At 41.4% G+C, this 15,675-nt stretch overlaps 1 protein-coding gene across 12 annotated transcripts in view; it reads left to right on the top strand.

Moving 5' to 3' along the window:
- LOC120801262 (disintegrin and metalloproteinase domain-containing protein 23) overlaps positions 1–15,675 on the top strand; it is a 33,531-nt gene that overhangs the window by 14,276 nt on the left and 3,580 nt on the right. For 8 of the 12 annotated variants that reach the window (XM_040148012.1, XM_040148011.1, XM_040148009.1 and 5 more), the window contains 22 exons: positions 272–335; positions 1,319–1,401; positions 1,539–1,602; positions 2,362–2,434; positions 2,979–3,046; positions 3,239–3,304; positions 3,542–3,610; positions 4,356–4,522; positions 5,303–5,387; positions 5,483–5,570; positions 7,069–7,120; positions 8,358–8,457; positions 8,560–8,631; positions 8,722–8,808; positions 8,904–8,984; positions 9,098–9,148; positions 9,274–9,337; positions 9,481–9,586; positions 10,139–10,258; positions 10,488–10,656; positions 12,566–12,677; positions 14,052–14,142. In XM_040148012.1, the coding sequence (XP_040003946.1) occupies positions 272–335; positions 1,319–1,401; positions 1,539–1,602; positions 2,362–2,434; positions 2,979–3,046; positions 3,239–3,304; positions 3,542–3,610; positions 4,356–4,522; positions 5,303–5,387; positions 5,483–5,570; positions 7,069–7,120; positions 8,358–8,457; positions 8,560–8,631; positions 8,722–8,808; positions 8,904–8,984; positions 9,098–9,148; positions 9,274–9,337; positions 9,481–9,586; positions 10,139–10,258; positions 10,488–10,656; positions 12,566–12,677; positions 14,052–14,142 (1,932 nt within the window). Of the gene's footprint in view, positions 1–271; positions 336–1,318; positions 1,402–1,538; positions 1,603–2,361; positions 2,435–2,978; positions 3,047–3,238; positions 3,305–3,541; positions 3,611–4,355; positions 4,523–5,302; positions 5,388–5,482; positions 5,571–7,068; positions 7,121–8,357; positions 8,458–8,559; positions 8,632–8,721; positions 8,809–8,903; positions 8,985–9,097; positions 9,149–9,273; positions 9,338–9,480; positions 9,587–10,138; positions 10,259–10,487; positions 10,657–12,565; positions 12,678–13,002; positions 13,106–13,137; positions 13,229–14,051; positions 14,143–15,675 lie in introns of those variants that run through there. The other 4 variants (XR_005709079.1, XM_040148018.1, XM_040148017.1 and 1 more) reach the window with 3 other exon arrangements.

Genomic DNA, 15,675 nt, shown 5'->3' with positions numbered 1-15,675 from the left:
CATCATAATTTTTTCCCTGCGGGCAGGCAAAGTTTAACATCTGTGTTGCACTTCTGAGATGCCATGGTTCTTGCCATGTTTGTGCAGGCTAATACAGGCACTGTGGTGATGAGTGTTCTTGTTTAAACGTCAACGAAAGCAGCACTCACCACTTTTTTAAAACCGCAATATGTGAGTCAGAGAAAGCAAAGACGGACAGAGTCTGGTATGTTTTTATTGTCACTGCATCACATCCTTCTGCGCTAACTAGTGCAATCTCTGTGTTTTTCAGTGACTTGCTGTCTTCAGATTATGTTGAGATCCACTATGAGGGGGGCAAACCTGTTGTTTCAAAGGTAATGTCTTCTGTAGTTTTGACCAAAACCTTCTTTCTTATTTTGGCAGAGTCTGGCTCTTTGTTTCCTTTAGCTGGAACAAAGTGTCCTACTGTTTTTGTTTAGTACAGTCATGCGCAGTGTCGGCAAAGCGAAAGACACAACTTTAGGAAATACGCTTTGAAAATAATACAGGAACAGATATGAGTGTTGGTTTCTGTAAATCAGTTTGCGTGTTATCTTCTTTTTTCAACCCCTTCTACAAATCAACCATCCAAAAAACTGCAGTTACATTTTGGAAATCTTCTTCGCAGACTAAGGAAAAGAGTGTCATAGATAGATAGATAGATAGATAGATAGATAGATAGATAGATAGATAGATAAAAGTACATGGTTTTTTAAAGAACAGAAGGAAAGAGGGCATAGAGAGAGGGAGAGAAGAAAACAGTGTGGGAATGAGAGCTGGTTCCTCTTGCTGTTGCTGCTGCTGATTCAGGCAGAGGGCTGGGCTGGGCATACTGTAGCTGAATCAGCAGGGTTTTGCTCCCCTGCAGCCTCCTGCTGAAGCTCCGGTCATGTGACGAGGGAAAGAAAGCACTCTGCAGTAACAGCGCAGCGTGGGATGGATGAAGTGAGAGAGAGGGAGAGAAAGAGAGAGGGGGAGGATGTCCTCTGCTAACCCTGGGCCTGACAGCTGAGTCACAGATAGTGCCAGGACCCACCTTGCAATGTACTCTTTTCTTAAAACACACATCTGAAAAGCATAGTCTGAGCCCCCTGTAGAAATGAGCTGCATATACGCCACACCGACATCTCTGAGACAAGCTGTTACATCCTTGGAAATGCTAGAAAATTCAAGCGCAAGATTATTAAGTAGAAAACTGACACATTCACCATGTAATGGACGCTATACGCAGTTTTGTGTGTTGTGTTGCCAGTTGCTGTTTTATTTATGGCCATAGTTTGCTGTGATGCTTCATTAGCCCTGTGTCTTCTTCCCTCAGGGCGGTGAGCACTGTTACTACCACGGCCAGGTGAGAGGGAATGATAACTCCCACGTGGCCTTATCTACCTGCAACGGGCTGCAGTAAGTGAACAGCAGAGTTGTGTGTAATCCTCGCAGTGTTCAGAATATCTCTGGATACACTCACCTCTGCTCCTCAGCTCCTATTGACTCAGTATTGAATGGCTTCTCTGCATTTTTCTCCTCTCTTTTCCCGGCAGCGGGATGTTTGACGATGGAGTCTATGTGTATCTAATTGAGCCCTTACAACAGACTCATTCAATCGTAAGTTATTCCCTTTGCCTACAACCAAAATATGTATCACACAAAGGATTTTCCACCGCTGCTCATGTAGTGTCACCTCCATCACATACGCACAACGCTCCCCTGCCATTTCTGCTTTTTAAATTTTTAGCTGAGGATATCCTAGGCATGCCAAGGACATTCCTGTTTTTAAAGGAAGGAGCTGAGTCATATGTGATAATGAAGCATGTCTGGCCATCATGTAGTTAAAAACATGAGCTGATGTTCTAGTGTTATCTGTTTGGACTTTGTTTTAATTTTTTGATTTTTTTGATATAATATGCCACTGTACATTCTGTACATTTAAGCAATTTTAACCTCTGTAAACTAATCTTGTCAATTCCAGTTTGTTAAGCTATCTTATAGAAGTGGTTATGTAAGCTTTGCGTTTCTCATTGTTTTTTAAAGTGTTGTTTGTTAATAGCATTAGTATTTGGGCTAGGCAATATAATTTATATCAATTTCAGGATATTTCTAGGGATATTGTATGTGTCCGTATGCATCAGGATATAGCATATGTATGCAAAATCCCAATTGAATTGAATTGATATGCATTACACGAGACCATACTCTTGACATGTGTAAAACAAAATTTCACTTTTAGCCATGCTGGCGGTCTGGCTCAAGGGATGGTAGTGTCAGTCTGTTGGTCAACGACTTTGGTCCAGACTTATATCTACCAAGGAAATTTGTCCCGGCTCGTCTTCAGTCTTTTAACACTTGTTTGCCTCACCCCTGCAGGATACAGCTGCAAGGCCTCACAAACTAAGAAGAGCAGCCTCCCTTCACTCGAACAATGATTCAGAGGAACAGGGTAAGGGTTTCCCTCACTGTCTTCCGTCAACTTATATAACCTCCTCCATCAGTCCTCCACCTCCGACCGTCGCCACCCTCAGCTTTATCCTGTCATTACCTTCCAGTTATGTATGTTCACCACACAACATGCAAGTACATGGGGATTCTTTGGATTGGTCAAGAACACACTATTTTAATGGGTGTTACAACCCAACATCTTATAATATGTGTGCTGTTTTTTTTATTTTGTTTTTCGTCTGAAAGTAAAAACACCTGAGGAATTAACTAAAATGAAATTAATGGTGTTAGAAATTGATGTTGTTAAAGCATGAGATGTTGTGTTGCTCCCACTTCATCTCTACTCTAATCTAACACACTTGATTTAACACAGTACTCCATGGGAACTTCAGGGAAACAATTTTCGAATTTCTGGTTAAAAAAAAAAAAAAAAATCACAGCAAAAACACTTCACTGTGGGCTTGAATTCATCAAACAACCATACCGAGTTGTAAATACTTAATATGTATGTTTAAGTGTCAGTGTTTCCTTGTGTGTGTTCGCAGTGGAGGAAGAGCAGCTCTTCTCAGAGCTGGATGACTTGTCCTGGCTGAAGCGCAGGAAAAAGCGAGCTGTAAGTCTCTGATCTCACCTCTCTCTTAAGTAAAGCAACAAACTTTAGTTTTCCCACCCTTGATTACAGTGAGTTTACAAAAAAAAACTTTACAGTATTGCACATCGTCAAACTTGTGGTGACACTAAGACTAAAAAATATATGCCTGGAACGTTCTGGTCATTGCTGATTGTTTCTGGTTTTGATTTCCAGATGCCTCGCAGTGTATTTGAGGAAATGAAATATTTAGAGATCATGATTGTCAGTGACCACAATATGGTATGTTTTCTCATTTGACTTTTATCTTTTCCTACTGTATAACTGCTAGTTCATCATATATGTGTGTTGTTTATATATATATATTTATATATTAACATTTTAGACCTATTCTGCTTTTTTTCCCACAGCAGGGAGCAGTGTCACTGAATGTGCCCTGCTGTTTTGTGTTTGGAACAACGTGTCATTAGTTTATCGCTTAATCATCTTCTCTTTTGTTCTTGTTATATGTTCCTGCAGTACAAACGACACAAGACGAAGCAGCAAATGAGGAATTTTGCTAAGTCAGTGGTGAATCTTGTGGATGCTGTGAGTAAACTCTTTAATTACCCTTTGAGAAATGTCCAGTGTATCTTTAATAGAGATCAATTTCAGAATGTACATAATTAGTAGTCTTTTTTTCTCAGCCGCACTAGCTGCATGGCTCTAGGAATGGCAATATCAGTCACTTGGCTCACCGCTTCAGTCCAGGCTGAAATATTGCAAATTTTTCGTAAATTTCTCCAGAACTATTGGATCGATTGCCATGAAATTTGGTGTAGATATCCCAGATGATGAATCTTAGTGATTCCCTGACTTTTTCTCTAGCGCAATCAGCAGGTCAAAGTTTTCACTTATCCTGTAAAATATCTCTACATCTACAGAAATTTTGGTGCAGACGTTCATGTCCCACAAAGCATTAATCCTAATGACTGGCTTTACTTCTAGCGCTACAAACAGGTCAACATTTGGCTTTGTCCAGTTGTTTGGTTTACGACCAAATACCTTTCCATCAGTCTCATGTAATGAGTCGGACCGATTCTTGTCTTATTTTTAGTTCTTTAGCGCTGGTGTTCGCTCTGCGTTCTCGTCATGTGCATTAACATTCCTTTTGTTCCTCCCGGCTCCCAGTGTGCTGCGCCCCCTCGTCTGTCCTCCACAGACAGTTCAGATTCAAATTCACACCCGGTGTTGTTCTCCTCTCCCTGTGCCGCTGCTTCTGTCTCTCTCTGCTTCTCCCTCTCTCTCTCTGTCTTTCTTTTTTCCTCCCATTCACTGTGCGCTTCAATGGCAGATCTTCAAGGAGCACCTACATACACGTGTGGTGCTCGTTGCTGTGGAGATCTGGACAGACAAGGATCAGATCCCCATCAGCGTGAGGCCACTGGAATTGCTGCGAGATTTCTCCAAGTATCGGCAGCAGAGCATCAAGCACCACGCAGATGCTGTGCACCTTTTCTCGTAAGCTCTTTATTTAAACAAAAATCTGTTTTCATTACCCTTTATTGCAACTTTATTTGCAATATTTAGGAATTCTTTTAAATTTCCAGTGTTTCCTTTCTTTTTCTTTTTATGTGCTAATTTAAAATGTGTATAACATACATTTATGTTAACAGATTTTTGGATAGTGCCCATTGTATTTATAGTTAGTGATGATGGACGCGTATTTAGTTTGAATATAAAAATGCCAGCACAATGAATAATATCAAAACGGATTTGACAAAGAACTCTTCAAGCCATCCTTTTATATTTAAGTTAATTTAAGTTATCATAGTCAGATAATCTGAAAGTTATACAGTATATATGTAAATAGGTGCCTTCTAGAAGAATGTTTTACCTCTGTTTAAGTAATTTTTGTACTTTATCCATGCCAGGTACCATTGTCTTGTCATAATTGTTTTGTCCATGTTGTTTGTACTTCCATATGGTGAAATCACAATCTCTGCAGGTCTGCAACAAGTTCTGAGACCCAATGGCAGGATGCGACACAGCTGCTAAAAATTAGTTTAATGTAGCCTGATCCGTGCTTTGATCTTTTTCTCATAATACTTCCCTGTATGTCTTTGTACGTTCAGGGTGCTCTCATCACATCTGCACTCACTGTGCATGTGGTGTGCAACTGCAGATATCTGCATGTGAGACGGTACCTGCGTCCAGGAGTGAATATTTACGTAAGATATCGGGTTATGCTCACTGTTTGACTGATCTGATCCTCTCTGATGTCTTTCATTATTCTTGTAGAAATGCGACCTTCCACTTCCACAGAAGCAGTGCAGCGTACTTTGGGGGCGCATGTTCTACGACCCGTGGAGTAGGGGTCAATGAGGTCAGATTTGCTGTCTAACATCTGGTATCACTCTGGACAGGGATCACATAGTGTGACTGCAGGTGAATAATCTCTGGTCTCTGTTGTGTCTTCAGTACGGCAATACCGGGTCCATTGCAGTGTCTCTATCCCAGAGCCTGGCGCAGAATCTGGGCATCCAGTGGGACCCGGCATCCAAGAGAAGTATACATGAAACACACATTGTTATCTCACATCTAGTACAAGTTAGCCAGGGAGGGCAGTTTATTCAGAGCCAAAATCACAAGGTTCAGGTAACTCAAATTACTACAAAAAAAAAAAAAATCCACTCACCCCAGTGGTATTCAGATTCAGTTTTAGTTTCATTGAGGAACCTGTGTTCGTTCCTCTCAGGAAAGGCTCCTCTTTTGCCCAGAGCCACTGTGGTGGAATGACCTCTGAAGTCAGGACAGCAGAGTCACTGCCCAGGCTGAAAACCCACATCACACAACCCATGCTAGCACTTAAATCACATTTCTTCAATAAAAAAACAAAACTCTGGGCTACTAGAGTTAGAGAGTCAAATAGACTCCAAGATAGTATTTTTCTCTTGGAGTTTAGTACACTCTATCCAATTCTTGATAACATGTAGTTCTTGTTCCCATGGAGGATGAATACACTTATTTTAAGTGGCTTTGGACAAAAGTGTCTGCCAAGCGATTGTAATATAATTTGCTCAGGTTTTGAGATATCCGGCACTGAGTTCATCGTTCTTTTTTTCCCTATTTTTTTAATGCTTGGTAGAAAATAGTTCTCTAAAACTGTCCTCGGAGAGGTCTGTGGTTCAAACTGATTAATCTGAGACATGGTTGTTTATAAGGCATGTTTCTTTTGAATTTCATTTCAGATGTCGCTTTTCGGTGCTTTGAGCACCAGAAATCTGATTACCCTCCATTGTATTGATGTGGCAGCAGGTATCTTAAAACCTCAGCAAATAAACCAAAATTGTGGGGATGGCTAGATACCTCCAGGTGTAAGAGGATAACATGTTGTTTTGTGTTTACCGAATCGTGATATTTCACAGTGCTGAACATCTCAGTTAGATGAGAGCAACCTATTATAAGTTCTTTCATGGCCTGAATATAAGACAGTACATTTTTCTGTAAATTACCTTAGAAAAAAATGGGGTTGTTACATATTTGAGGTCCAGACATCTAACTGTCTTATGGCATGTACAACAGCAGATGGCGCCTGTAAAACAAAAAGTTGCATTTTAATGGGAGCAACTGCCTCTAACAGATCCAGTGCCAGGAGTGACAGAAGGAGAGATGCACTGATTATCCTTGAAAAAGTGGTCCGAAAGTAGACTAAGTTGAGTCAGGATTTATGCCATCAGTTTTAAGATCACAGTGCTTAATGAGGCAGAGTCATCAAACAGCTGCCATGTTAGAAGTTGCAAGCTCAGAAAAATGCTAGGCATCGAAGACATTCTTATCATGGTCCCACAACTGGTCAAGATTGACAGGAGAGTGTGAGTCAGTGAAAAATAGAGCGAAGAAATGCCTTTTAACAGAGACAGAGGGCTTAGTAAATCAGATGCTAAAGTCACTGGTTAATGCTTATTCTCTTTGAGATTATCTGTCTCTCTCTCTCTCTCTCTCTCTCTCTCTCTCTCTCTCTCATTGTCTCTGTGGTTTTTCTGTACTCTCTTTCCTGTTTGCAGAGGAATGTGGTTGTTCTGACTCGTGGACTGGCTGCATTATGGAGGATACTGGGTAATGTCCAACATATCCCCTAGACACTCAAACACTCAAACACACACACACACACACACACACACACACACACACACACATATATATACACAGACACTTAAGGAGGCATAGCGTAACAGTTACAGATGCTTCTTTATGTGCACTCGGTAAAATAGTTATCGCCACCCTGGGAGTGTGAGAATAACTTTATCAGACTGTTAAACTGCAGAACTGGTAGATAAATGTTCTGTATTCATTCAATGTTATATGTTGACATTATTTCAGAAACCGTATATATCATCATCCTTTTTGTTTTGCAGTGTTACACACATTTTAACCAAGTATCCAGTCAGTACAAGAAGATGCAAATCAGTGACTCCAGTGATTTACACCTGGTAGATACTGATTGTATGTTAGCACCAGGTATAGAGTAATTGGGATCAGTTTGCTTTTAACAGCTACTGTGAAATTTTTGACAATGGGCACAACAGCATTATATACTGAAAAGAGAACCAGTAACTCTTTGAACTCTTTCTGGTACATGAAGGCATTTCATTGCTGCTACCCGTCAAATTTTGTTTTTTAATGACTAATTAATTTGCTTGTTTCCTCTGTTCACACATATTATGTTGTGTCTTTATCTGCTTCCATTGCTAATGTACTACTGCTACTGTAATAATGTCTCTAAGACAGCAAAAGTCACCAAAATCAGATAAAATGAATGAAACTCAACACTTCCTGCAGAATATTCACACAATATTCACCCCTGCAGCCTTCCCTCTATAGGTTCACTTTTAATGTGCAAAAACATAAGGCCGTGTTATGTTTTGTTGACAGTTGGTAACTGATTTACTAACACTGATTAAGCGTACGGCAAAGAAGAAACGACCGGAATTAATTCAAACAGACTCTGACTTTATTTTATCGTCTTTTATAATTAACATACATGTCATACTATTTTAACAGTTTTCTCACTGTATTCTCATCAGAAAGGAACATTTGGGAGCATATATAATAAACACTGATAGATGGCAGAAACAATAGTCAGAAATAAATACATCACAAATGTCCAAACTGTAATAACAAACTACAGAAGTGAAAACCAAAGACTGTGTATATCTCAGTTTTCTTACTACGGTGGAGTAAACAGTGTCTGGCTGGAAATGTCATGAGGATAGCCGCTCATCACACAGGGCATGGTGGAGCATTGTGAACCATGCTTCCAGGTTAATTATCACCTGGTATTCTCTCTCCTCAGGGTCCAACACCCACGGATATTCTCCAAATGCAGCATATCAGATTACAAGGAGTTCCTCTTGAAAGGTGGAGGCTCTTGTCTGTTTAACAGGCCAACCAAGGTTAGGAGATCACGACTCTCCCCCTTTCTTCACATGTCACAGCTCTCATAACTCACACCTTTTTTTCTGCATCCTTCAAACTCCCTCGTCTTCTTTTGGCAGCTGTTCGAGGCAACAGAATGCGGGAATGGATTTGTAGAAGTGGGAGAGGAGTGTGACTGTGGAGCGAGAGCAGTGAGTTTCTTTTTACTTCAGCGAGTCACGACTGTTTGTTTGCATCTTGTTTGTTCAGATGGGTGAAACTCATTCGCTGTTTATTTTCAGGAGTGCTACAAGGAATGCTGCAAGAAGTGTTCCCTCGCCAACGGGGCGCACTGCAGCGATGGCCCGTGCTGCAATAACACATGTCTGGTATGAGCTTGGTCTTTTCTTAAAGTTCTAGAGCACAAACTATTAATTCCTGAAACCTAAAATTAGACTTTTCCCTTATCTTCTCTTCTTGCCAGTTCTATCCTCGAGGTTACAGTTGCCGCTACGCTGTGAACGACTGTGATATCTCAGAGACCTGCTCTGGGGACTCTGGACAGGTGAACTTATCTGTCACATATTTTTGGTTTCAAACGGCTCATCCCTGTCATTCTTTGCATTTTGTAAGATAGTGTGCATGGTTAAGAAGTCATACGTTTATCACTTTTTGCAGTGCCCTCCCAACCTTCATAAACAAGATGGTTACATCTGCCAGGTTAACCAGGTACGCCGACTGATGACACTGAATAGCTTTTAATTTTTCCAGTGCTATTTTTTAATAGCAGTTTGGGAGCAGCAGAGCGAAAATGTATTTATTCTCTTTTTTTCTCTCTCTCTAACCGTCCGAAGGGTCGTTGCTACAATGGAGAGTGCAAGACCAGAGAGAACCAGTGTAAATACATCTGGGGGTCAAGTAAGATTAATACTCCTTCGCTTCACATTAGCTCTTATTAGTGTCAGTATCAGAGTATCACCATACAGAGACAGAGATACTGTATAAAAAGAGACGTTTGTAGTCAGGAGCTGTGCAGTTCACCCCTCCTCTCTTTTCTTCAGAGGCCGGAGGCTCAGAGAAGTTCTGCTATGAGAAGCTGAACACGGAGGGCACGGAGAAGGGCAACTGTGGAAAAGATGGAGAGAAATGGATCCAGTGTAGCAAACAGTGAGTTTCAAGAAAATACAAATTTAATTAATCATGGTATTTCCCCTACACATGTCAGCTTTTTGTTTCTAACAAACGGTTAGAACAGTTGTTAACAGTTTTACCACAGTTTTTATGTTCCAATATTGTTTTTTGGCAGCAGAGGTGATTCAAGCTCTCTTAATACATCCATGTTAAAAATCAGGGCCACTTTTGAACATCAGGGTGCGCTCTACAACTGAAAACAAATTGAATGGCTTACTGTGACAGGACCGTTGAGTAAAGCAAGTCAATGTATTTATAGAGCACATTTAAAAACAACTAATGTTGACATACAGGGAAATTTAAAATTAAATTCAATAATTAAAATGAAAAAAGAATAGTTAAATAACTGTATCAGACTAAATTAAATAAAATCTAGTCGTGTATATTTAAGAGGATTTATTGTAAAAAAGATGAGCCTTAAGATGGGATTTAAAAGTGGTGATAGATGGGAAAGACCTGACAAGTCATAATTTGTATTAAGTGAAACACTGGCGTCTGTACAGATATCTTCTCGCTTGTCTTTTACAGTGATGTGTTCTGTGGTTACCTTTTGTGTACCAACATTGGCCGCAGCCCACGCATCGGCATTATGAAGGGAGATATTACCACTACACTCCTCAACCTTAAAAGCGGGCAAGTAGATTGCAGGTAAATACGTTTACTATATTATTACATATATAATATATTACTCTATTAGTGATATTATTATTTCTATTATTATAGCTGTCCATGTCCTGGAAACTTAGAGTCAGTGCTCCCATCACTTTTGTTTCAGTCTTCCTTGTATGTTTATTTTTTCAATCCTCTCCTTCTCTCTTCACCCCTACTCTGTCCTTATCTTTCTCCCCCTTTTCTTCTCCACTTCCTCTCCTCCCAGTGGTGGCCATGTCCTTCTGGATGATGAGACTGATTTAGGCTACGTGGAGGATGGGACTCCCTGTGGGCCGTCAATGATGTGCCTTGACCACAAGTGTCTGCCCATCCAGTCACTCAACATGAGCACCTGCCCCAGCGGACCTAATGGACAGGTGTGCTCTGCCCATGGGGTGAGTCCTTGTGTACACTGACCCACAAATTACGCCTCAGTCATTGTGGTCTGACAGTTCTCAATAGGCGGTAATTTGGGACAGACATCAACAACACATCTGTTGTATTGTCTGTACAAAAAATTTCAAAAACAGTTTTCATCTTTTGTCAAACATAAACTTTTCCTGCATCCCACTCCCTGGAAATGAAACTGTTTTTTTAATAGTAGTAGTGGTACCAGCGTAATAAAATGTTTTTGTATAGGCAAAAAACAACAACATTAAAGTGTAATCAAAACTGTAGATTATAAAAAAGAAAAAAATTATTTTAAAAAATTTCACTAAGATTTAATAAAAGACTACAGACTGCTTAAAAACAAGATTGGAAAGGAACTGTATGTCTTGAGATACTTCTCCTTCTGCTCAGGTCCTGCTCACTCACACAGGTGCGGGTGGAGCTTTGCTCAGAAATATACAATGTCACCAAACTATGTGCTAATAGGTTCATTCAAGATGAGCCAGGCCTACGCAGAATCTATCACCGTTGCACAATGCATGGAGATTAGATCTCCGTCCGACTTGATGTCATCTTTCTCCGACATCATGCAAACGAGTACGAGCTGACAGATTGGTCTGATTACATTTTATATCAGGATTCGATCTGACAGGATGTAGATATTTCTGTGACTTCCTGTATGGAGTGCTGCTTTTTGTTCCACTTTCCAGGTGAGGCACAGTTCATCTCGAAAGAGACTAATAAGAATGATAAGGGTGTAGGTTGTCCGGACCTCACAGGAGCAACAAAACAGGAGCAACAAACAGGAGAGTGAGGGAGAAAGTCTGTACAGGCAGTCCTCAGACGTCTAATCAGGCAACTCGAGTGAAAAAACCTGCAGTGGTGAATTTACAGAGGCTGCATTTCATACCTGCGCCGGTTACTCAGGAGGCTGTGGCTCAAGTGGTAGAGCGGGTCTTCCACTAACCGGAAGGCCCGCTCCAGTCCTACAGTCCACATGTTGAAGTGTCCTTGGGCCAGATACTGAACCCCAAAAAATTGCCCCCGATGTATCATCGGTGTGTGAGAGCATGTGTATGTATAGAAAAGCACTGAATGAACGTGTATGTGAATGGTTGAATGTGACGTGGTGTAAAGCGCTTTGAACGGTTGATTAGACTAGAAAAGTGCTTTACCATTTACCATTTACTACACAGTTTTGGTCCATTGTAGCAAAAGGCTGCTTTGCCATAATGATGATAATGATATTGTAGCTCTCATAACTTGCTTCTTATTTTTTCCATAGCCTGTTTTAAGAAAGATATTTTGATATGTCACAGTAGGAAAAGCACAGGTGTAAAAATGAAATTAATAATGGCTGAATTCAATTTAGCTGCTTCGGTTACAGGGTACTGATGTTGTGCCTGCTCCTCCCTGTGACACTTTCATGATTTACAGGGGCCGATGAAGAATAGAGCAGAGACATTGTTAATGTTAGTAGTAACACCTGTGAATATCCTGCTATGACTTATCAAAATGTCTGCTATGAAAAAGACCTACTGGGTTTCAGTGGCTCTAGCCACTGTCGTGTAATTCAACCAGTTGGATTTATTTCTGACTGCTGTTAGAAATGTTTGCATAATTAAATGTCTTTACAAAGCTGACTTGGCTTAAAATGTCATAATAAAGCTTTGGTACGATTAGTCTAGATCAGTTTCCACAAGTGTGTTTTATCTTTATCAACTCTTCATACTATATGATCAGATTTACACTTAAGCAAGTGTTTATATGGAGGCCTGTGTTAACTGTGGGTGAACAAAAACCTATAAATGTGCAATGTAAAGACGGCTGCTGGGAATGTAGTGTGTCAGCATCTTTATTTAAAACTTTTACGTTCCCCTGATCGCCTCATCTATTTCTGTCTTGTTTGTACAGGTGTGCAACAATGAAGCCACATGCACCTGTGACACTACCTGGGCAGGGACAGACTGTAGTATGCCTGACCCGCCTAAAGAGCCTGAGGCCACTCAGGAAGAAGGACCCAAGGGTTGGTTTCCACTTCTTTCAACCTCTGACATCTGATAGAATTGATAAAACACACACATTTATATGCACTCATTTAATTTAGCAAAGATTCACACCGACGTATGAGTATATACTGTATATTTTGTCATTCTCAGTCACACTGCTAGAGCTGAGTCAGCACAGATTCCTAGATGTGAGCTTCACAGGGGCACTCGTGCCGTAAAGACATTACACATGTAAAATGGCAGCCGGAGGTGAACATAAAAGCAGTGTTACATTTGTTTAGTTTGATTTAGAAGATGAAATTAACGCACAATTCAGTTGTACACCTGATGGTTTGCCTACAGGGGACACGGGGAGTTGGTTAAGGGGGTGGAAAGCGTCACAGAGGGAACGGTGTCACTTCATCCATGACTCTGAAGCAGAAGCCTGCTGTTTGTTTTTGACAGGGTGGTAATAATGCTCCTTTTCCCTCTGCACAGTGAGCGTGGCCACTAACAGGCTGATAGGGGCAGTAGCAGGGACCATTCTGGCCCTGGGGGTGATTTTTGGAGGCACAGGGTGGGGAATAGAGTAAGCATCTTTAACCCTTTCACAGCTCTTCCTCTCATAGTGGTGCCTCAGTGTGCGGGCGGTCTCGTGAGCCGGCCTGAGCCCGTGTGTGCGTCCCGGTGGCTTTGTGTTTTCTTGTGTGTTGGTGATGACCATACAATTGTCATGTGATTGGATGTTTTCAGTGTTGTGTGATTGATTGATGGACCCCCTCCCCCCTCCCCCACCTCCTCCTCCTCCTCTCCTGCCACTTCCTGTTGCTCCCCATTACTACAAGCCTCTTTCTCCATCCTCCCTCTTCCTCTTCTTATCCCTTTTCTTTCTCTTATTCTTAGTCCTTATGTGGTTGCTCCTGTGATCCTCTCCTTTCTGGGGCATGTGGGGCATTTAGTTGGAAAACAGTCCTGAGAAGTGTCCAGTTAGTGACCTGGCTTGTCAGTCAGTGGTAGGCTGTGTGGTGACTGGGACCCCTAAAAACATTTTCTGCTGCTCATACTGCAGACCACATATACACATCACCTGTCAATCTCTGTTTAATTAAACATTTACAGTGATGGATACCCAGGGTCTAATTTCTGCACAACCTTAACAAACAGACCACTGATAATCACTACGTCTACTGACATAAAGATAATTGTAAATATTCCCATATATATTCATATTACACACTAAAGGGGGCTGAAAAGCATGCAAAATACATTTTCAGATTCAGTCATTTTACTGTAATAGTATACTTATGGTTATGTTTTCTGTTCCATGTGAAGTCGTCATTGTATAGTTACATGTTATTGATACAGTAAGTGAGCACAGAAACTCATGTCTTTTTCCCCATAACCCTTTACAGGTCCTAGTGCCACCAATCTAATAATAGGCTCCATCGCCGGAGCCATCCTTGTGGCTGCCATAGTGCTGGGGGGGACTGGATGGGGCTTTAAGTAAGCAACACGCCGCATGCCTCTCCTGCTGTAACTCTAGCATCCCTGCTGCTTGTAGACACCAGGGTTTGAGCTCCTGCTACAGAATATGGACACCAGGGTGGACAACACACAAACATTAAGCATTTTATATTGAATAATCTTTTTTAAAAGTGTGAGACAAACACGTTTAACATGTATTCTGAAATGCTCAGCTTCATCCAGCCTGCAGTCCTGGCTCTTTTCCTGAAGAGGATGTCTATGATGTTCAGGGTATAGATGTGTAAAGGGTGATTTGGAGAGACACTGGGGGTTGTCTTTGCGTCTGTAGCAGAACTTCAAACTGATTGGACGGGCAGAGCTCAATGCTTGACATGCATGTTCAGTGAAGGACCTAATAACAGAGGTCCTCACAAAACAGAGGGGAATGAATACTTTCAACAGCTAAATGGTTTAAAAAAAAAGGTTGTGTATGCCTGTATTAATAAGTTAAAATCTTACTTCTCCCTCTGAAATATAACGCTAGGCCTCCAACATATCTCTGTGTAGCCAGGAAATGTACTCTATTGTACAACAGATTACTGTTTAATAAGTTCCAGTCTACTGCTGATTAGCCTGATGTCTTGAGCAACAGGGGTGTTACACATCTCAGTCAAAATGGGCCTAAGGAGTAAATGACAAATACAGTCCTGCAGCCACCAAAGCATGCCAGGTAGCAAAGCATCATGGTTGTCACCAAAACAAAAAAGACAGAAAGAAAGACTAAGAAACAAAACATTTCTGCATGTTGACTTGTTGATTTGGAGGAGGTCAGTTCATTGCACAAAGGCTGAGCCAAACCCAGAGTGATTTGGTCCAGGGTTGTTGTGCTCTCATCACTTCCATGATCTTTTTCTCAGTCCGTTACTGTTTGAGGTTGAGACTTTAAATGGAGTGGTGAGAGCGACAGAGAGAGAGAGAGAGAGAGAGAGACAGAGAGAAGCCAGGACCTTTTTGTTGGTCGCAGCCTTTGTGCCATGGCTGGCCACACCCACCTGGATGGCCAGGCTCCACCCTAGAGCAGAGCAGGACTCTCGGACCCGCCCACACCAGCTGCCATTGCTGCCTGCTTCACAGACCTGGTACAGACACAGCGCATTGCACTGCATGAACCACGCACAGCAATAGTGCCACCTTCAACTGGCCTACTATTGGAACAGGTGCATGAAAGAGTGATAGAAGCCCCACAACAAGCCACAGTACGGGGAGGTTATGCATCACTCCTGTTGTCGTATTCGTTGTTGTCCCACTGTTGTGGTAGTAGTTATTGTTGCTGCTGCTGCTGCTGTGGTTGTTGTTTATGTGTTTGTCTCCTCTTTCCCTCCTTTATAGTAGTATATTTTATGTTAGCTCTTTCCTCCCAGATGGTTATGTTTTGAGTGGAACTAATGTCTTTCCCATCAAAACTGGTAATGAGACCCGTCTCCTACACTTCTTCACCTTGTAAACTGATGTTGCACGCACAAGCCGGTCAGCACTTGTCTGCGAGAAGGCAGCAGAGGATTTTTATATTCA

The sequence above is a fragment of the Xiphias gladius genome, chromosome 16, assembly GCF_016859285.1.
Source record: "Xiphias gladius isolate SHS-SW01 ecotype Sanya breed wild chromosome 16, ASM1685928v1, whole genome shotgun sequence".
NCBI lineage: Eukaryota > Metazoa > Chordata > Actinopteri > Istiophoriformes > Xiphiidae > Xiphias > Xiphias gladius.
This window is presented reverse-complemented; position numbering and strand designations above follow the sequence as displayed.